At 40.6% G+C, this 21,433-nt stretch overlaps 1 protein-coding gene across 1 annotated transcript; it reads left to right on the top strand.

The window, feature by feature from the left end:
* The first annotated feature begins 639 nt into the window (after positions 1 to 639).
* LOC115059992 (histone acetyltransferase KAT7) lies at positions 640 to 6,354 on the top strand. The gene is given in 14 exon segments (XM_075353386.1): positions 640 to 816; positions 1,782 to 1,975; positions 1,977 to 2,278; positions 2,395 to 2,477; positions 2,568 to 2,651; positions 2,816 to 2,914; positions 3,009 to 3,119; positions 3,392 to 3,583; positions 3,825 to 3,914; positions 4,062 to 4,202; positions 4,294 to 4,387; positions 4,853 to 4,999; positions 5,157 to 5,263; positions 5,511 to 6,354. Coding segments are annotated over 14 exon segments (1,764 nt in total). The 5' UTR covers positions 640 to 798; the 3' UTR covers positions 5,613 to 6,354.
* The last annotated feature ends 15,079 nt before the right edge of the window (positions 6,355 to 21,433 follow it).

Below are 21,433 nucleotides of genomic sequence, written 5' to 3'. Positions count from 1 at the left end.
ACAAATATAATAATTGCCCATGCAAGAAGATAAGCCTTTTAGGAAAAGATACAAAAAGCTACAGAAAAGATTGTTTCAATATTTTTTCTTCTTTTGACAATGACTTTATGATTTTGTATTAGGGAATGGCTGGGCAGACAAGCTCTTCCATAAGAAAAAGTTACTTAAATACATCTTAATGCTTTTGTATATGTAATATGTAATATGTTTTAATGTTGCATTTACAAATATTTTGCTTTATTTCTTTTTTTATTTGCCCATGATGATTTATTATGTGTATACTTATAATTATGATACATTAAAGCTTCAGTTTTATTTGTATCTATATATTAATGTATAAAGTTACTCTGACAGTGACTTTCTGCTTTTCCATCTAAAAGAGATATTAGAACTCTTTGATGAAATTCTTCATATTACAACCTTATTATGATCGTTCTTAGTTATAATCAGTTTGAACTCACATCAGTCTGTGGATGATGATAGTTTTTGTTCTAAAACAGTCCAACAATGTAGCCTTACCACAACAAACCAAATATTTCCTCCCAGAGTTCACAGCGGCAGAGCGCCCCCTGCTGCTCCGGAGGATCACGCGCCGCACACTTCTTACCGGAAATGCAGTTCTCCGTTCAGTCTGCGGGCGAAGTGGCGCGAGAGATCCTGGCAACGCTGTGTACATACAAACTTCTGCCTGAAAAAATAATCAATACGTAGTTTCTTTCGCCCCCTTCGTCAAAGGTCTGGATAGTTTGGCTGTTTGTTTGTTCAGAGCCAGAGGAAGTGCCGTCCGTCCCGGTGAAGATGCCCCGCAGACGCCAGGTAAGAACAAATGTAGGAGACGTTAGCCAAGTTAGCAGCAGTGTGTCCCATTCTCCGGCCGGAGACTGTCCACCATATTGCATTGAATGATCTGAACATTTAACCTGTTAAAATATCTTCATATGTTCCAATTTATGCGTGTATAAAACCAACGAAGGCGGCATTTGACCATATTAGTGTTTCTTAACTAGTAGTATATGTATTTATTCTTTGCTTTTGTAAACGTTTTCAGCCAACAATAAAACCCACCTTAGTGGGCGGTAAGGAACAGCCAGAGCAAATGTAACGATTTAACAGCTGTGTTATTGCAATAAATGAACCTTTTGGAAAATATGGCTGACGAAGGCACCACAACATCACAGCAATGAGTGTCGTGTATGCCAAATGAAAATGCCATCAATGTAGAGGCTCATAAATAAGCACTGCGTCGTGAGCTTTGGGATTTGTCAATGCAATCTGGTTTCACAGATAATTAGCCCTTAGAGAGCTAGCTATAGGCTAAGCTAACAATAATAACGGGCTACTGAGGTGCTACCTTTTAATCGCTACTGTTTAGCCACTGAACATAACCTGACCTACTTTCGGACACATTTCTCGTTCAGAAGTACTCAGTGCTATCTGTGGTTTAAGTGTGTTAGCTAGCCGTGGCTGTTAAGATTAATGTTATGACAGATTTGGCTAACAGTAAGCTGTCATCTGCCTGACCTTCCTCTTAAAGCTGGATCACACACACAGTGAACAGTTCTTTACATCGATGAATCCCTTTTGTCCCAAATTTTGTGTAACAGACTTCAATGAGTACAATATTGATAGCTGTTAGCACGGTAATCTTATTGGTTGTCTTTTACAGGAGGAACTCTTATTGTTGATATCTTTCATCAGCATTTCTGTCTTCTGTCTGCACTGTGGTTCTGGTTCTGGGATTTTGTGTGTAATGCCTCTCATCTAATGTTTCTCTCTGATAGAGACACATGGCAGGCAGTGGTTCAGATGGAACAGAAGACTCAGACTCCTCCGCTGAAAGAGAGCAGACAAATAGTTCAGAAAGTGAAGGAAACATGCCCAAGAGACAGCGTCTCACCAGAGCCTCCACACGCCTTAGCCAAAGCTCTCAGGGTTGGTCAGCATTTACTCGTAGTGCAGCAGCTTTTACATATGTCTCCATCGCAGCTGTGTCATAAACCTGGCAGCCATTTGATTTTTGTTGCTTCAGATACTCCAGACTTGAAACGAGGTGCAGACCATGATGAGTCTCCGCCATTGACGCCCACAGGAAATGCCCCATCCTCTGAATCTGAGCTGGACATTTCAAGCCCCAATGCCTCTCATGATGAGAGCCAGGCCAAAGACCAAGCCAGCAGAGATTCAGATAAAGACCTCTCCCATCGACCCAAGCGTCGCCGCTGTCACGAGACCTACAACTTTAACATGAAGTGCCCAACACCAGGGTGTAATTCACTTGGTAAAAACTTCTGGGCCTTTGCAACTTTTACTCACAGGAATTACATTTTATTTTACATCTACCAGTATTAAATTATCTTTCTAGTGTTAATAAGTAAATATTCTCCCTTTGTCCAGGTCACCTTACTGGGAAACATGAACGTCATTTTGCTGTATCTGGCTGCCCTCTTTATCACAATCTTTCTGCGGATGAGTGCAAGGTCAGTATTTTTCAAAAGTTACTTGAATTTTTGTGCTTTATTTTGTGCTTCTTTTCCAAACTGTAATACATTTTTGACTCTGGATTTTAGGTAAAAGCTGTTAGCCGAGAGAAACAAGAGGAGGAAGCAAAAGGGCAAGAAGAAAGCAACTCGCGTCATGCAACTCGTCACCAGGTAGTTCAAAGATAAAGTGAATGTTAAATGATTATGTCAGATGCATTATTTATTTTTTTATATGTTTTCCCACTATGGATTATCTAACTATTTTGTATAGTTTTAGATCTTCCTGGAAAGATCTCATATTCTCATGAAAATGACTGGCACGTTTTTACTTTCAGACACCAACCTCAAAACAGAGCCGGTACAAAGAGCAGGTGTCTGAGATTAGGAAGGGGCGAAACTCCAGCCTGCAGAAAGAGCAGAAAGAAAAGCACATGGTACATCACTGGCTTTCCAATGTGCAGTTTTTCATTTGCTGGTACAGCATCACATGTTGTCTCATTTCTATGCCTCCTTGTGTCTGACCCACAGGAGCATCGGCAGACACATGGCAACACTAGAGAACCTCTGCTGGAGAACATCACCAGTGAATATGATCTGGAGCTTTTCAGGAAAGCCCAGGCCCGAGCTTCTGAAGACCTGGTAATGGGTCGATTCATATTACCCTGAATTTGAAGTTTCTTAACTAAAATTATTGGCCATGGATTCAAACTAATATGTAAGAAATATATTTTTAATATATTTTTGTTTTTTTACTATCCAATATCACTTTTTAGAGGAAGTTCACAGCACATCGCCCCAAACACTCTGGCCATACTGTGTATTGCTCCGTTTCTGATCATCCATTTGTCACTCAGTTTTCAATATTTTAGCCTCTCATCACACATGCCAATACAGTTTTTTCCCTCTTGCAGGAGAAGCTGCGTATCCAGGGGCAGATCACTGAGGGTAGTAACATGATCAAAACCATCCTGTTTGGCCGCTATGAACTCGACACCTGGTACCACTCGCCCTATCCTGAGGAGTATGCACGTCTGGGTCGCCTCTACGTCTGTGAGTTCTGCCTCAAATACATGAAGAGCCAGACCATCCTCAGGCGACACATGGTGAGAATTAGTAGTTTGTTGGAACAGCCTGTCGTCTGCCCATCTGACTGATGTCTCATTATTATTAAAATATAAGTATTTTGTCATTACCTTTATAGGCTGATGCCTCCAGAATTTAGAATTGGCATATGATGGCTATTGACACATAATTACATCCATAAAATAAATGTTTTTAACATACTTGTTGAGTAAGCAGAAGATTGTTGAGATTGAGGTATTGCTTTTTCTTATGTCTTTTCAGGCAAAGTGTGTGTGGAAGCATCCTCCAGGAGACGAGGTTTACAGAAAGGGTGCTATATCTGTGTTTGAAGTTGATGGCAAAAAGAATAAGGTATAGACAGTGAGACTTCAAAATCAGTTTACGCACTCTGGTTTTCTTATTATGTCATGTCACATTATTTCCGAAGCAAGTATCATTGTTAGTGACATTTATTTTCAAAATAATCAAACAAGTGACTCAATCCCACTTTATTCACAGATCTACTGCCAGAACTTGTGCTTACTTGCCAAGCTTTTCCTAGACCACAAAACTCTGTATTACGACGTGGAGCCATTTCTCTTCTACGTCATGACTGAGGCTGACAACACCGGCTGCCATTTAGTAGGTTACTTTTCCAAGGTGAGTGAAAAACAAGGGTAGACTTATATATAATATGAGTCCTGTGCTTCTATGCGGAAACATCTAAAATATTTTTCCCCCTCTCTTCAAGGAGAAGAATTCCTTCCTGAACTACAATGTGTCCTGTATCCTGACGATGCCACAGTATATGAGACAGGGTTTTGGAAAGATGCTCATTGACTTCAGTATGTCCAGTTTTTTTTTTCTCTCATTTTCCCAATTAGTTGGAAAGAATGCTGACTGCCGAAACTGGCATTACATTGTAATAGAGAGTATTATTTGGCAGTTTAAAATTGTGTCATTTCAATCGTCTCAGTGTAACCATGATTACATGTTCATGCTGGAAAACAGTCCTGTCCTGTTGGATGCCTCGCTAACTTGTTTAATATGTTATATTTGACTTTCTTTGGCCACGTTTTTGAATAGATAAAATAAATTTTAAATAGCACAGCAGATTTTGCTGGACTACTGAATTAGATTGTTTGACACAATGTCCAGCCCCTATAGTCTAAATGCTTTCAAAATAAAATGCCCACTAATTAGAATTGCCTTCATTCATTTTCAAACACTGATGTACAGAATGTAGCTTATCAGTAATTGTTCGGTAAATGTTAAAGCTGCTTGTTGACTGTCCTCTGTGCCTTGTTAAGGTTACCTGCTGTCCAAAGTGGAGGAGAAGGTGGGCTCACCAGAGAGGCCTCTATCTGATTTGGGCCTCATCAGCTACCGAAGCTATTGGAAAGAAGTGTTGCTCAGATACATGTACAACTTTCAAGGCAAAGAGATCTCCATCAAAGGTGAAGATCTCAGTCGTGTTGTGCTTTCACAGAAGCATTCAAGCTTAAAATGAAGCATGGAATCAAAAATTTACTAGCATTAACTGGATGGAAAGCTAAATTTTAACAATATGGATAAAAATCAACTGTTTATTTTGTTTATTTGCTTAATGCATAGAAATAAGTCAGGAAACGGCCGTCAACCCAGTGGACATTGTTAGCACCCTGCAGTCTCTCCAAATGCTCAAGTACTGGAAGGGAAAGCACTTGGTGTTGAAGCGTCAGGTAAGATGCCGGTTCACTGGCCTGTATAGCTCTTTTCATGTTTTTTATATATAAGCTATTGAAGTTTGGAATCTTATAAGCTAATTGCATCGTATAAATATGCAAGGGGGGTTATGTTGTGGAATTGTTGCACCAAAATAAAAATAAATGTGGATACTTGAATATTAAATTAATTCTGTTGTTTTGTTTTCTGCATTTTGTTGAAAAGTAAAGACTATGACAGTTCAGTTTTTGCCTCCCCCCACAGGATCTGATTGATGAGTGGAAAGCAAAAGAGATCAAGCGGGGCAATAGCAACAAAACCATCGACCCAAGCTCTCTAAAATGGACCCCTCCCAAAGGGACATAAGCACTAAGATCCTCAGGCTACTGAATGAACTCACCTCCAGCCTCACCAGCCGCAAGTAGCCTAGACCTATGAACTGTCAATAAAGATCAGTGTTTTCATGATGTAACTTTTTTATCCTGCTTATTTCTGTCATTATTTTTTACTTTTATATTTTAAGCACAGTACGTTCCAAGTCAACTGATTCTTTACAGTAACCAGTAGAAAATCTGTTTGTTTTAAAACTGAGCTTTGAATGTTAAGTGAATAATGGTCCATTTTGGTGGATAACATGAATGTTTGCCAAAAAAAAAAAAACAAAAAACAAAACCCACCAACAACCCCAAAACAAAAACAAACAAACAAACAAAAAAAAAAAACCCAACTGCATTTCCAGGCTATTATTTTTTATTTCTTTTGAGAAGTGTGCATTTTGAAGATGGTAGTTATTTTTTGTTAAGGACTGATACAATTATTGTTAACATGATCTGAAGCTGTAAGCAGAGTGTATTTCAAGGAGGGTGATGTACGGTAACGTCTTTGGTTGGTGTAAAATTGTATAGATCATAGCAATGTGTACTTTTTTTTTCTCCCTGGTTTCATCAATACAGGATTTGGACCCATTCCTTTGGCGAGCCTGCCAAATAATGGAATTATGAATTGAGATTATTTTTAATCTTCTGAAAATATGATGGAATAATGACAATACCACTGTAAAAATGCACATAGAAATAAAACAACCTCAGGTTTTTATACTGATAATTCATACCTTGCTTGCGTGGTTTTTCTGAGACATCTAAACCGGTGGTTGTTGCGAGTGGATTTATTCTTTTTAACGATTCTGTCATAAAAACAGAAAACATTCAATGGAATTATCTTTAACCTTGTACTTATCATCATAGTTGTTAAATGTGTATTAGCAATTTGATATTTTTAATATCAATAAAGCTGCATTGATATTTTGAAATAATTTTTGTTTGATCTTCATGTTTACCTGCACTGGAAATGCTTCTTCCCATCAGGCCCACAAATGTGTTTGCTTTATTCCCTAAAATGACAAAAGACACTCACATTTACAAAACAATGCTGTCATGGCAATAATATAAATCTAATTCTAACCAAAAGGTTTTCAAAGACTTCATAGGCGTGATTTATTTTGTTTCCTATATTACATTATAGTGTGACATCCAGTTACTTACTTCTCTTTATTTGAAAGGGGTTCTTAATACCTGCAAGGTAAAAAAAAAAAAACACAAAACAAAACTGGATTTACTTTCACCCAAGTTAAACGCGATAAAAAAATGTTTACATTATTGATAAGGTGACCTGAACGTTTTCCCATGAGTCCATAAAAACGAAGAGCTTTAGATCTCTTCATCAGAGCGGCGATTGCGTGGGTCAGACCTGCATCCAAGGTCTCTTCCTGCCAGAAAATTTGCTGCACATTAGATTATTGATTTCGTAATTGTTTTTCCCATTGCATTAAACATGTTTCCATTTATATAATAATAATAAATGTAATAAGAGTATCATCATTTTAATTATTATTTCCCATATTGTCAGCAAATCACACCCTTCCCATTGAATCCAGAATTACTCAAACAAACATCAGAGCATTTCTCCGATGAAAGGTCACATTTAAATTATTGATGCTCACCTGCCAGTCTCGAGTTAATCCTCCCTCCTCTTCCACACCACAAGACAGCCCCTGAAAAATTTGCAACAAAGCAAAAAAGGTCACAAGCACCAGCTGGACTTTCCAGTTATCCATATCTTGTCCAAGGAGGGATGCTTTAGCATGCAATCTCTTCAAAGTATTTTTTTTTTTAACCTTAAAAGCTATTTAAGACAAAAGACATTTAAGATGATACTGGCAGGATTTGATTCAATATTATTTTGCCTGCGCTGGGATGTATTTATACCTCCGTACCCCTGCTGCTAGACCCCACCCCTTTAAACATGACTGCGCACTCGCCTCCATCACATAAAAACCTCCACATTTGTCATGCTACAGCATTTTTTCTTTCTAAAGACAATCTTGCAGACATTACAGATCAAAAATCTGAGCTTACATTGGATGAAAGATGCATCTGTCCATCTTCATACATTTGGTACTGTGTTTAGATATACAGTGTCAGTTGATACTGTTATGTCCCCTAAAGATTTATGAGTGACAGTAATATTAAAGCTCAAATATTTACATTTTAGGTGTTTATGAGGCATCTGTCTCGCTGTTGGACTATAAATATTCTCCTGTTTCTCATTTGTGACCTTGTGATGTGCACAAGCTACTTCAATATTACTGCAGACAGGCAGGCATGATGCTCTTCAAAAATGAGTCTGCTTTGAAGGTAAAACTTTATGGGTGAGCTAACAGACATCTGAAGTGACTGCAGAGGACACAGATGTGTTCTCTAAAGTAGAATGGCCTGGATCGTTTGTAACACCGACAGTGAAAAGTCAAGCAGAAGAGGAGAAAAGATGTGCTCATTATTTAAAATACCAGGAAATAGACAGGTCACATTTCAAGTGCACAGAAATATGCATGAATTGTGTTGCACATCATATGTTCAACATACTGAAACTGGCTCTAACCCAACAATGTGGATGTTTTTAACGTTTTTAAAAAGCAATATTTGTGTTCTGTCTTCTGAGATAATTATACTGTTATTAAACCTTTTCATTAACTTTACTAACTCTGTTTTAATGAAAGCTGAGCTCTTGTTCCAAGTGCTCTGGCGGTAGAAATTTTCTCGAGAGGCAATTACTTGACAATCCGTGTGCTGTAAGGACACCCACTTGAAACAAAACTGACACACACATCAAATGCTTTGATCCACACACAGGTGCTTCTAAGAGCAAGACAAGCTCAGGAGAATTAGGCCTGAAAAGCAATTACACCCAAACAGCCCTCGTGTGCACAGTCTGATCCACAGCTATCATAAAGTGCCAAATCAAAAGAAAATCAGAGGCACAACATTTGCATATGAAATGGTTGAGTCACAAAGAGCTCTCGTTATGACAGAACACCGCATTTCCATGTGAGGCAGGGGAGGACATTTCTGCTGCCCACTGCAGGATTTGAATCTGATGTTGACCTCTGATCTGATTTTTGTCAAATCATTAGACTTTGAAGTGGAGCACAATCATTTCAGGTACAGCCACTAGTAACCGTCAGCTCTTCAGAGAGATCCCACTGTAAAAGGACAAGACGCTGCCTTGATCTCTGTGGTTCACCTGCTTACTGGTGCATCACTTCATTTTAATGGGAGAAACAAACACTCTCATGTAATTTGTATTTCAGCAAATAACACTTTGTTCTCAGCTGTTTCAGATTTTCAAATAAAGGTTTGAATGTTACTGCGCTTCACAGATTAACGCACAAAGCTCACTTCATTCAGCATAAGGAGTATTACTGTGCATGGTTAGAAGAAGAGCTACATTACAAACTGAGGATGTGTGGATAAGCACCTCTGGTGCCTAGATTGTAATATCTGGTTCCTTGTGTTTATATTTTAAGGAAGTGCAGCGCTGAATTGGCGACAACGTCCTCCTTTAATAAAGGCTTCAAATTATTTGTTCAAGCATCTTTGATTGAGTTACAGACTTGACTGAGTTCTGTAATTCAGCCGTGGATATGACTGTGTCTTGCCACTGAAATACACTGATCTTCCTCAGGCAGGGAAATTGTACATGACAGATACAGAATGCAATATCTGTGCTTAATTTCTTTGTGGTCTGAACTAATAAAAACCATCATCGTTTCTACTCTTGAATTCTGCGCATAACTGCTTTCATATGGTGTTTGGTGAAGGGTGAAGCTGTGTTTCTACAGCCTGAATAAAAGTCTCAGTGTTTTTTTTTTTCTTTTACTGTCAGAGCTTTTTATTAGACTTCAAATGAAGAAAATGATTTTGTTTTATGTGTCCAATAAGACAGACAGAGGCAGTGGAGGACATTACAGATACTTTACAGATACTGTGCTATCAGAAGAGCCACTGTGGTGAGTTCAGTCTGGAGGCCTGATATCATCACCTCAGCCTGACAGAGCGTCTTTAAGGGCGACTGATGGACCTGCTATCTACATCACACTGACAAATCCATTTGTTTATAGGACTTAACTGGAGCTGCTTGGTCAGGTGAGCAGAGGATGACTGACTAACACTCACCTTTGTGCTACACAATTACAACATAATAAAAACAATTTAAGAGCTTTAATGATATGAATGAAAGTAAACAATGAGGCATCTGTGTACATCTAACATTTCATCATCATCCTGTTTGCACAGATAATCTAATTGATCTTTAAATGGTCATAGGGTTCTTATGAATTATATCATTATAACACTAATTAGTAGCGTGTGTCTGGGCAGGTTTATCTTTGTGCTGCAACCTTTTTCAATACACTATGGGACAGTTTATAATGAAGATCCTACCCAGGAGATGGCAGTGTTCTCCAACAAATGAATTCATGGCACTGAAAGTTCAAGTGTTGCTGCCAAATGAAGCTTTGGACAACACTTGAAAGTCCTTGTGATGAGTCTATGTCTTGATCGTTGTTTTGCATGCACGCTTGACTGGAATAGTTAAACGTGAAAGAATGTACAGCTATTGTCTTGGTTATTGGCAATGTGTCAGAAATTCAAATTTGTCTTTGATGCTCATTTATGTTCTGCGTCTAAGTTTTAAATGAAAAACTCTCCAGTGTCAGCATGAAATATTTTTATTTATTTATTTTTTTTACCGCAAAGAAATCTGGATGAGCCTATTTATTGTCACTCACATTGAACTACTGAAGTTCTCATTGTATTTCCCTTAAATTACCCCAATGAAAGATTAAAGCATTGTTGCAAAATTCTTTTTGTTTTTGCATGAATGGAGAAAAACTTCTTTCCTATCATTCCTACATAGGACAAAGTGCTATGTGTCTGTGTCTGAATGCTAATCTGAAATCATTTTAGAGTTACAGCACAGATTCTAAAGAGTAGAAGTCCTCATCAGGTGCATCACACACACTATTCACACTGACAGAAAAAAAGATCACCATCGCCTGCATGTTCTTCAGTAGGATGAAACCAATTTTCATGTGAAACGATCATAAACCAGAATAGAGCAGACATTCTATCATTAAGACTCGATGTCATCCTTACAATGGAAGTCGGTTCATCCTGGTATACAAGTAACCATAAATTATCTTAGAAGTTTGTTACTCATCCTGAAAGCCTCCTAACTCTTGCTCCCTGAGTTGTTTTTCCTGTTTGGTGCCCTGTGGCACTTTAGTGTGGTTTCTCTCAAGAGGCATAAATTTGGCTCTTCAAGGCTCTCTGAGAATGAATACCACTGTCTGCCTTTGCATGCTCAGACTGGGGCTCTAGGCTTGAACTGTGGCAGTTCTGTATCCAATATTATGAGAGAGGCCGGTGTCATGGGATTGGTTTGACCAGGCATGAACCAAGACAAGCATGAGATTTGTATTTTGTGTCTTTGTATCCCACCCCCCAAACACCAGAGCCATGCCGTGTCAGCTTTCTTGTGAGGAAAGGCAGGCAATAAAGGCTGCAAACAGATACACTGGTAGTTGCATGGATGTCTCATCACAGCGGCTACACCGTGGTAGCGGATTTGCCTTCAGAGGACTGTGTTAGAAGCAGCTGGTTGCTGGCCTTAAAGTCAAATCAGTGTGATGCGCTTGCTCTTGTTGTTCTACAATGACTCTGGCATGTCCTTAGTATGAGCGCAGCAATATTTTCTGTGGCTTTGAACTAGGTGAGGCCGGTTACTACTCAGGCTTTGATTTGCATATTGGACCATGGCATTGGTCCCATACAGGTTTTTTTAGAGTCATGAGCTATTAAAATTCTTTGTCATTACTTTCCATAGCATGGTTACAGATGCTTAGTTGTGATGATGAGACACCTAATTTGCATATGTAACCTGGACCAAGTCAGTCATTTAAGATAGTTGAAACACTACAGCTTGTCTTGTTGTTTTCTCAGTTACGAAACATCTTTTTGCTTAAAGAAACACATATACAATATACCACTGTTATGTTTGTGTGCCAGAAATGGAGCTACATCAAGCAGCCATGCAGCACACTCCAAAGACTGGCCATTTAGTTCGGAGGGAGCCAGCCTGGCTGTTTCTCTTTTTCCAGTCTTTCTGTAAATCTAACTCAGCAGTTAAGGATTCAATATGCAGACACAAGAAGGATATCAATCTTTTTGTCAAGGAACAGCAAGAAACTAAATTTGAAATGTTGAAACTACTTTAGAGTTTTTATGGAAGCCCTTAGAAACAGGAAACAGGAACTGATAGAGATGTTTGTCCAATCAAGTGTGACAAAACTTCTGTTGACTCTTTTGTTTGCTTTTGTTTGTCAAGCACAGCCAATTGGTGACAACAACCTAACAAGAAATCAGCTCATATCTCAGACAATCTTTTATCAGCTGACATCGAACTTGCTGTGAGGGCTTACAATCATGCCATTGACATAATGACATTATGTTTCCATGGCGACCATGGCCTGCCGGGCTGCTTGGCCCCGACATTGGCGTTTGCAGCTATATTTGTTTGTTGTCTTTTCCCAGCCTCTCTGCAGTGATCATCTGTTGGTTCTTAGGTCAGAACCCACGGGTCCCTTGAGGCCCATAATTGGCCCTGTTAGTGATGTTCTTGTTTGCTGGGCTCTTGTGGCTTCTTCAACACTCTCAGCCTATAGCGAGGCCTCGTTCGGTCAGATGTGCTTACTTTGTAGAGGAGCCAATCACCAATTCATTCCCAAAGCCTCAGAGGTTCAAAAGCCAAGTGCATAATTGCCCCTTAAATCAATCTGCAAATTTCGTGGTATCCGAGCTGCAAACAGTTGGCCTGGAATCATTTATTCACGAGGAATGGCTGTCCATGGTATGTGTTTAGAGTCACAGAAAATACTACAGTGTCCTGGAGAAAATTATATTTGAGTCATGGAAGATACATTGAATTATGGGCCTGTGGCTTACATACATCTTCCATTAAGCTTCGTACAATTCATCCTATTTGTTCAACCTTTATGTGTATCATTGTGCTTTTGTGGCTGCGATGGCGGTACAGGCCACACAGCGAGAACTCTACATCAGAGAGGTTTCCCCCAACCTCTCTTCATAAACTTCAGTCAGCAGCTGCTCCCTGTGAGACGGAGAGACATGAGAGACAGACAGACAGACAGACAGTGTGGTTGCAACAGTGTCACCAGACAGGACTCATCTTCTTTAGTCTTTCCACCTTAATAACAGCTCCCCTCCACACACACATTTTAATGCCAAGGGCTTTATGAGTTCTGTTAAATGCACACCATCCTGCTTGCTCTTTCCCACTCTGCCTCTCTTTTTAGTTTTCTGTCTCTATCTGCTTCTTCCTCCTTCTCTCTCTCCTTCTGTCTTTTCACTCCTCCTCCTCCTCCTCTCCCTGCTGTATTTGCAGGCAGCTTTAGTGCCAGACACCCTGAGGCAGCGGTAGCGCCAGCGAGTCTTCCCACCTCTGTTTTTGTGGTGGGAGATGACATGTCGAAGCTTTGAAGGGCAGGAGAAGGGAGGGAGAGGAGGAGGGAACGGGAAGGGAAGGAGGGAGCACATCACTCAGCGCAGAGGAAAAGCAAGGGACACAGAGAGAATGTCATGTGGCCTGCAGTCAGCCTAGATATTCTCTTTCTCTCTTTCTCAGACTGCCTATGTGGGCAGGCGGGAATGGCGACAGGAAGCAACCAGCCCACCCCCCCTTCATCCTGTCCTAGCCTCCTTCACTCACTCTTCATCTCTCCCCCATTTCACCACCCCCTTTTCCTCTTCTCCATCCCACCTTCCACCCTAGGTTCATGCTTCTTCTCTCCCTTCTCTGGGCCCAGTTTCTGTTCTTGGTTATTTTTCTTCCACCCCTCTTTTGGTTTGTCTTCCTTCCTCACGCACAGGCGTGTCCATGCAATATAACTCACTTGGCGTTGAAGTGTGCTGAGGTGTGTTGAGGTGTGTTGAGGTGTAAACTGTGAGTGAGTAGCAGACAAAACATGTTTGAATTTCGGGCCACAGTCATTACTCATTTTCTCATGTGATCAAGGAAAGCACCAGTACTTTTCCAAAAGTATGCATTATACACTTATATAAAATGGTATCTATCTATCTATCTATCTATGGGCCGATAAATGTGTCCAGACACTCAGCAAAGTATTAGAAACAGCCTAATGAAATACCTGGAAATGTGGGCTGGCCTTTCAGGTATTTGTTTGTGTTTCCACTGGGAGAATGCTGGTTTCGTGAACCAATTTGTGCATCACAGCAGTGGGATTAGTGATGAGGCAGACAGGATGGGGCCACATCGAAATGATCAAACATCCTGATATGCTCTGTTGAATGTATGGAGTATAGTCTTGCTTTGCTTGGCTCACAGAGAAAACACAAGCGTTCGTGGTGATTTCTTCCACTGAAGCAAATAAAATGATGAAAGGGAAATACAAGCCTTCACTGGGTTATAAAAAAAGTTGCCACAGACTTTGATATGGGAGTCTGTTGGTACTTCGACCGTACCTGCCTGTTCTTATGTGGCTGCTTTCTCACCTGTGTTCGTTCAAAGCAATCGCACAAAAGTTACACATTGTAAAACATCCCCTCAAACAGAGAGCGGGACTTTTTAGATGGATAGTTTTCAAAGTAGAGACAGAAGATTTACCGCTCGGTGCCCAAGGAGACGCCAGGGTGTGGGCTGTTTGAGTCTAGCTCTTTTACCCCTCAGATCGGCAGACAGCACACGATCAGCTGCAGGCAAATAGCTTCAAGATAAAAACAAAAAGAGTAAGTTGCCTTTTCTGGCTTAGATGAGCTCAGTCAATGCTGAAACATGTGTGTGTGTGTGTGTTTGTGTTTGTGCCACTGTATGACATACTGTTTGTGTTTGCATTTGTTTGTATGGATTGTATTACTGCAGGCCAGTTTGATATTTCGAGTCATTACCAGCGTCAGAAAGGGAAGAGATTACAGGTTCCAGAAGCAATAACACACACTATTAGGAAGACAAGGTGTTATTATGCCTCTGGTGTCAGGTGAGATGTCAGAGCAACTAGTCTATGTCATGCTCACAATTGCTGGATCAGCAGGCTTACATAGTGAAATATGAGTAATACAAACACTTTAACTCACAGCCAGCTTTATTAATCTTAACAGAATCCTAAAATGAATTGAGAGTTGTATGATTTCTTTGTAGTCTGATTATACAAGATATTTTTAGATTTAGAAGTTCCTGATAAAATGAGCTATAGTTTGCAACAGTATGTAAAAGCAATATGGCAACATTTGGATTCTCAGATGCCTGACAGTGTAAATGGTGACATTGTTTGGTCAGTCTGCACCTACTGTTACGTTGCAGTTTTTTTCTTTCACTTTCAGAATTGAATTTTTTTTTTTTTTAGAACTCCCTTTGCAATACAGTAAGTGTGTTAAAAGCATTAAGAAAATGCACACACCCGCAAATGTGAATGAGCACATAAATTTCGCCTGCTTCTTTTTTCCCCTCCGTCTTTCTTGTTGCGTCTAAATTTTCCATGCCTGGCCTCCCTACTGCTGAGAGTGCTGTTCCTCGAAGCCGCAGTGTATTTTGAAGCAAGGTCGGGAGAGAGCCAGAGGCTCCAAAATCAGGCACAAGACTCCCAGTGTTCCACTGTTCGGCTTGCTCTTGGCACCAACTCCTGACCAGAGAGGTCTAGCTAGCCACAGCCACTGTGTATGTGTGTGAGTGTGTGTGTTTGTGTATGAACATATATAGGCCTGCCCCCCTCCTAACTTTCATGCCTATATAGAAATAGCTTTGGGTGACTAATATATGAGCTCTCCCACATTGAAACTGTACCTAGGTGTGAGTCTGAAAGGCTCAAATACAGTTTGCGTTGGAAGAAGTTTCAATTTCTTATCCCCCAATCCTTACCACTGAGATCCGCACAGTAATGTATACATGTAACTGAAATGGAGGTGGGCCCAGATGTACCGGAGTTTGACAAATCTGAACACACAAGCAATTCAGGGGAGCTCTTCTAAATTGGTTCCATTCCTTGGCTGACAGTGGTGAGGTCATCCCCCACAGAAAAAGAGCCGGAGCTGGTGATTCTGACAATGATCAAATTTCATACTTTCCCTGTTGCTGTCATTATAGACCATCATACTAAATGTCAAGCGTTTACAGGGACATAGTCTGTCTTCAACCATAACCTGTTCTGAAAGATAGACCTACAGCATTTTCTTTAAAAAAAAAAAAGAAGAAAAGGGTGTTTGGGGATGGGGGTGGGCCACACATCGAACCCTCACACTCGATTAACACATATGGATCTGACATTAATCCTGATGGTTCCTTTAAGTATGTCAATGGAAAGCCATCCATCTGTCTTCATCCTCAGACGGAATATCCACCCGGGGTCTGGAAGTCTAGGACGCAACACGCAAAACCACAGCGAATATAAATAAATGGCTGTATTTCTCTCCCTGCTTTTGTCTGGTCAGGACACTCTGCCGCGAGCCTGCCAAGTTGTGCATCTACATTTGGGTTTGGCTGTTCCCCTCTCCCGACAGCTAAGTCCGGGCCAAACCACAGGAAAAGGAAGCAAAAGGTCCTCTCTGAAGGGCTTATAAAATATTGTCCCGGGTAAAAAAAAAAAAAAAAAAAAAAAAAACTGCGGATGTGAATGGCAACATTCAGTCCCTCCATTACAAACAAAAGGCCTTTGAAGGAGAGTCATGGGCTAGTTACTGCTGTTTTTGCTGCACAAAACGTTGTTTTTTAATGTTAACTGAAAGCACTATGGCACAGTACTCAACTCAAAAGACCTGTAAATGCCATCTTTTATACATCTTATCAACACAATCTACAGAACATTTTTCTAAGATTCTGCACATTTAGATGAGATTTTAATTCCTTGGAATCATACATAATAAACTGCTGAGTCATATGTTCGTCTAATGTTCTCCAACAATGACTATAGTTACATACCAGTTCAGAAACCACAGTTTATCTGATCCACTGGGACTGGATCTTCACTGGTTCAAATCCACAAGACAATTGGGAAAACCTAAGTTCAGAAGAGGAGATTGACTTACTTCAACTGTGCCTGAGCAGGCCAATCAAACCTTTAACTCACTCAGTGGAGCGGCACAGCTGCTAAAAGTTCAGGTAACTGCAATGAACAACTAAATTGGTTTGTGGTTTTCTTTGGTCTTGAAATCCAGTGAATGAAGTAAACAGAGGGGTCTTATTTGAAGAACTCATCTCAGAAAATGCTTATTCACTTTTATTTCCAGGAATTTTATGAGAAGCTTGATAAGACTAACATATCAGAGGGCCAGTTTCTTTCTGTGCTTCAAAACAAAGATGTGAAGTTTATTTCCTTAAGTTCCAATCATGTTATTAATTGCTTCTGTGTGTTGCTACATTGGTCATTCATTAACTTGTCATATGTAAGTGACACACTTCAACAGCATACTATTAAAAATTTTAACTAACCAGAATCTCCTGAATAAAACATTTAGAAACAGGAAGATGGTAGCTCAGTTTTTTACAGCCAGAAATCCAAACCCTGAAATCTCTTACACAGCAGCAGCACACGGGTCTCAAAATTTACACAGTGCACAGCATACCTGGAGTGTAAATGCCGAGCCGTGAAATTGAAGTGATATGTGGTGGTGGTAGTGGTAAGCACCTCCTCTATTTCAGTGTTTTTCCATCTCTTTGCCCTCCCAACATACACACAAATAGGCATATATAATACAAACCAGTGTCACTAATACTTAAAGTCAAATATTAAAGCTAACCAACCAACTTCTACTCACAGAGAGGAACCAAACACACAAATACGCACCACACACATCCTCCTGCCGTGTCTCTCTCCTTGATGACTCTGATTGCACAGTTTCAGTGAAAGGTTGAGTCTTTTGGATCTTATAGAACATTATAAAGCTTTAGGAGTGCCGTGTTTCAGTGCCTGTGCACATACATACAGATCCGAGACATGGAGCTGCCTGAGGGCATGCTTTAATGCATCAGTTCATACAGTCTACGCACGCATGAGGTGTGTTTGTGTGAGGGCTTGTTGTCCCCATGTGATGTGTGTAGAGGGCCATCTGGTCACCCCTGCCATGCTGTGGTCCCTGTGAAGTGCTGTCAGCATGGCCGTTGTGGTCTCCCGTGGCGACTGGAGGCTTGCTGCACAGCACTTCCAGCCCAGGCAGCCGACCTCAGAAAAGGAAATTTGGGTCGCTCAAATGGAGGGGTTGCTCCCGAGCTATTTACAGAGCCCTCTACCGGTCCAGTGCCACCCACGATATTCCATATGAGAAGCAGTGTGTGTGTGGTGCCTGTGGTGTGGTGTGTGTGTGTGAGTATTGGGGGGGTGGGGTGGATGGGGTTAGCGGGGTAAGTTTGTGTGTGCTTGTGTCCATGTGAATGTGAAATACATGAGCTTTTCATGAGGAAATGCAGCCCTGACATTCACGCCTGTTGGCATGTGTGTCCTGGAATACTGATGCATGTGTGTTTAATGGTTTATTAAAACAAATTACATCCCCCATTATCTTAATGAAGTCTTACCACCTAATAATTGGTAGCAATGCAAATGTTACACCTGCTCCTACACCGAATCACTAATACTCCTCATTCATAGGCTGTTGTACGAGGATAAAATCAAACATGTTCCATGAACCACAAATCATAAATCAATGTCAGATTTATGGATACTATATCTAAAGACTGCATACCAGAGCTGAGATTCAGGCGATTATTTTCTGACTTTGCCTGTATAAACATCTGGGGCATCATGGTTGCTGATCATGGAAATACGATGAGGATATAGAGAAGAGTGGAGCCTCGGATTAATGAGAAACCTGCCTGTAGGAAACTTTGGTTCAAGTGAGATCATGGGCATTTCTCTTTTGATGCCCATCAATTGGGTTTAGTGGTTTTTGAGTTGAGCTCTCTAGACTAGGGGGATAGTGCTGAAACAGGACTGTGGACCTCTCCGCCAAGATGCTGAGGATTTGATGTATTTTCACAGCATTTCGAAACCGCATCACGCCTACTGAATACAAACATGGCTTGAGATTTGGGAAGATCAGTTGACCAAACGAACATGTTTGCAGCCATATCACGAGTAGTGGTAAAATATGTTTCATGTGTAAAAGATCAAAGGGCAACTTACGTCCTCTTACGTCTCTTACGACTTACGTCTCAGAGAGGTAAGCAAGTAAACAATCTCTTAAAGCCCACAGACAGAGAACGGTCCACTGCCACCCAAGGGGAGACCTCCAGCATCTCTCAAAGTCAGCCTATGTTGTGAATATTAGGTTAAGGTTATTTTAGGCTGACCTGCTCCAGAAGCAAATTATAGTGCAAGAAAGGGGGTGAAAAACCAAGTGGGCTGTCCACCATGTAATTTTCCTTTTTCTCTTTCAAAGGATGAGGTATTCCACGAGGAAGGCTTGTTAAATTTATAAGCCATGACCCTGCATCAGCAGGAAGGAGACTTTTCTGACAGGGCAGGAGGCATAGATGGAGCTGTATGGCTTTATGTCCAGCACTTGATGGAGTTATGCTGCCATTTTTCAACTCATGTATGTACATTAGATTCAGAGCAATCATAAGAGTTTGGCTCAGCATTCAGCATTTCTGTCCCGGTTTAACAATAAAGCTCAGGCACACTGAAGATAGCTGGTATAAGATTCCTGAATAAGACCCTCTGGCTGATCTGAGAAACCTCACCCTGAATAAAGGCCTTTCCTGCCTGAACAAGAGAGCAGCCTTATGAAGAATGAAGATGATCACTGCTTACTTGTCAAAAGTACCTGCAGACGTCTCAGCCATAATTATGCCAGTCTGGGAGAATTACTGGTACCCTGGCATTACTTCTAATACACTGAGATACACACAGTTAGCTCCCTTTTTCAAACAGTGCAATACTCATTTTTTCTTACGCCTCACATTCAGAAAGACTTCAGAAAACCAGCTTTGTGACTTTGATCTTTGCCAAGAGTGCCTTACAGGTATAATTATGTATAAAACATCAGATGGTAATGTGCAAACAGGGAATTGATGATGCTTGAAAGCAAATGACTGATGGCATAGACATAATAATACTGTCAATACGCATATATACTCTACTGAATACTCATCCTCCACAGTCTTTATAGCATCCTCATCTAAAACTGCAGTTTTAGGCTGTATATTCTTTCTCTGAGCTATCGAGGGGCCCCTGCAGTAGTGTGGGGAGGGGGAGGGGATGTGCACTGCAGTGTGGCTTACTGGTTAATTATGGGTCGCGAGCTGCAGCTTGGCTGGCCTGGGCGGGTGTTGGAGCCAGTGGGTCTGGCACAGGGAGGTCTGGCCACAGACCCCGGTGGTGACGGCATGAAGTCTGGGACGAGTCAGAACACCAGCCCGGGGTTTGGAGCATTCCTTGCATTCCCTCCTCCCAAGGCTCCCTGCCTGAATGTATGAGACAGAGAGGAAGGGAAGAATATGAGGAAAGATACAATATGTATGCATGTTCAAATGTTGTGTAGATATTATGTGTGAAAATGTTACATCCGGGTTGTAGAGTGGGCCATGGTCTTACATGTCCTCAGGGCAGAAGCCAGAGGGATTGTGTAAAATATGTGATTTTCTGCTATTGCATATTATGAAAATACTTTTACGGGCAAGAATATTTCTTTCAAAGATACACAATATCACCCTTTAACCTTGAAAGCTTTGAAGTTGAGGATATTTTTTATTGAACGATATGTAAAATATATGTGCTGAAAATAACAGACAGCAAGATCATCTTATGCAAATGAACATAAGACTAAGTAATTAACATGAGGGGAAAAAAACACAACCACAATTCTGCTCTGATAGAGTCCTTGGTGAATTGTACTTCCTGTAAAACGTATTTTTTTTTGTTGCGTACTTGACGTTCATTAGTTTGCAATTATTTCCTTATACCTTTAGTACAATAAAAAACGTGGCCACTCACTAAGTCTTTGAAATAAGAAACTCTTGCTGTGATTGTGTACACTGTCTCCAATTGTATTCCACAAAAACTCAAAGCAACCATGTTTCTTTAAAATAAAGTGTTCTCCTGTTTACTTATCCGAATGCAAGCTGTTGTGTTTGTCGGTGTGTGGTTCCTGTATATCCAAAACATTATCTTCATTTTATCCCTTTTATTTTTTTGTTAAGAGGCCTCATGTTATTCTAGGTGGAAGTTAAGAGATTAGATTTTTAATCATAGGCAATCTGGTGAGAAGCAACATGGCAGGTGACTAAACCTTTTTTAAAGTATTTTTTGAGTGTGTTCAGATGAAACCTGCTGCAGACACAGACAGGTGAGTAGGCTGTAAAGACAACAAGGAAGTCTCCGTGCACCAAAAACATAGATCAAAGCATGCTGCATGTCAACGGGCGGCTGTTTGGACATAGCTCAGGCAGAAATGTCTGCTCTGTGTGTAATGCCGTGTCCACAGATTTAAGTCCTCTTTAACCCACGGCAGCTCACCTGTATGTTGTAATAAATGTGCAGTATGAATATACGACAACATCAGTCTCATCATATACACTTTTAGTATCCTTCACTCAGCTGGGGAAGTTTCACAAGTTTAATAGAGTACTAAAGACTTATTTTTAGCCCTCTTGATGTTGAGTTGTGCTATAAAAAAGGAAAAAAACTATAAGGATGAAGGAACCTTCTCAGTGTTGTCTTTAATGTATCATACTCATATCTATGCAGCTTTACCCAAAGGTAAAGGGTTAGTTAGGTCAAAAATAGCTCTAAAGTGGGGGAGAGGGCCACCAAAAAAGCCCTATTT

The sequence above is a fragment of the Echeneis naucrates genome, chromosome 19 (genome assembly GCF_900963305.1).
Source record: "Echeneis naucrates chromosome 19, fEcheNa1.1, whole genome shotgun sequence".
In the NCBI taxonomy this organism is placed as follows: Eukaryota; Metazoa; Chordata; class Actinopteri; order Carangiformes; family Echeneidae; genus Echeneis; species Echeneis naucrates.
Note: the sequence above shows the minus strand (reverse complement) of the source record. Positions and strands in the feature narration are given on the sequence as shown.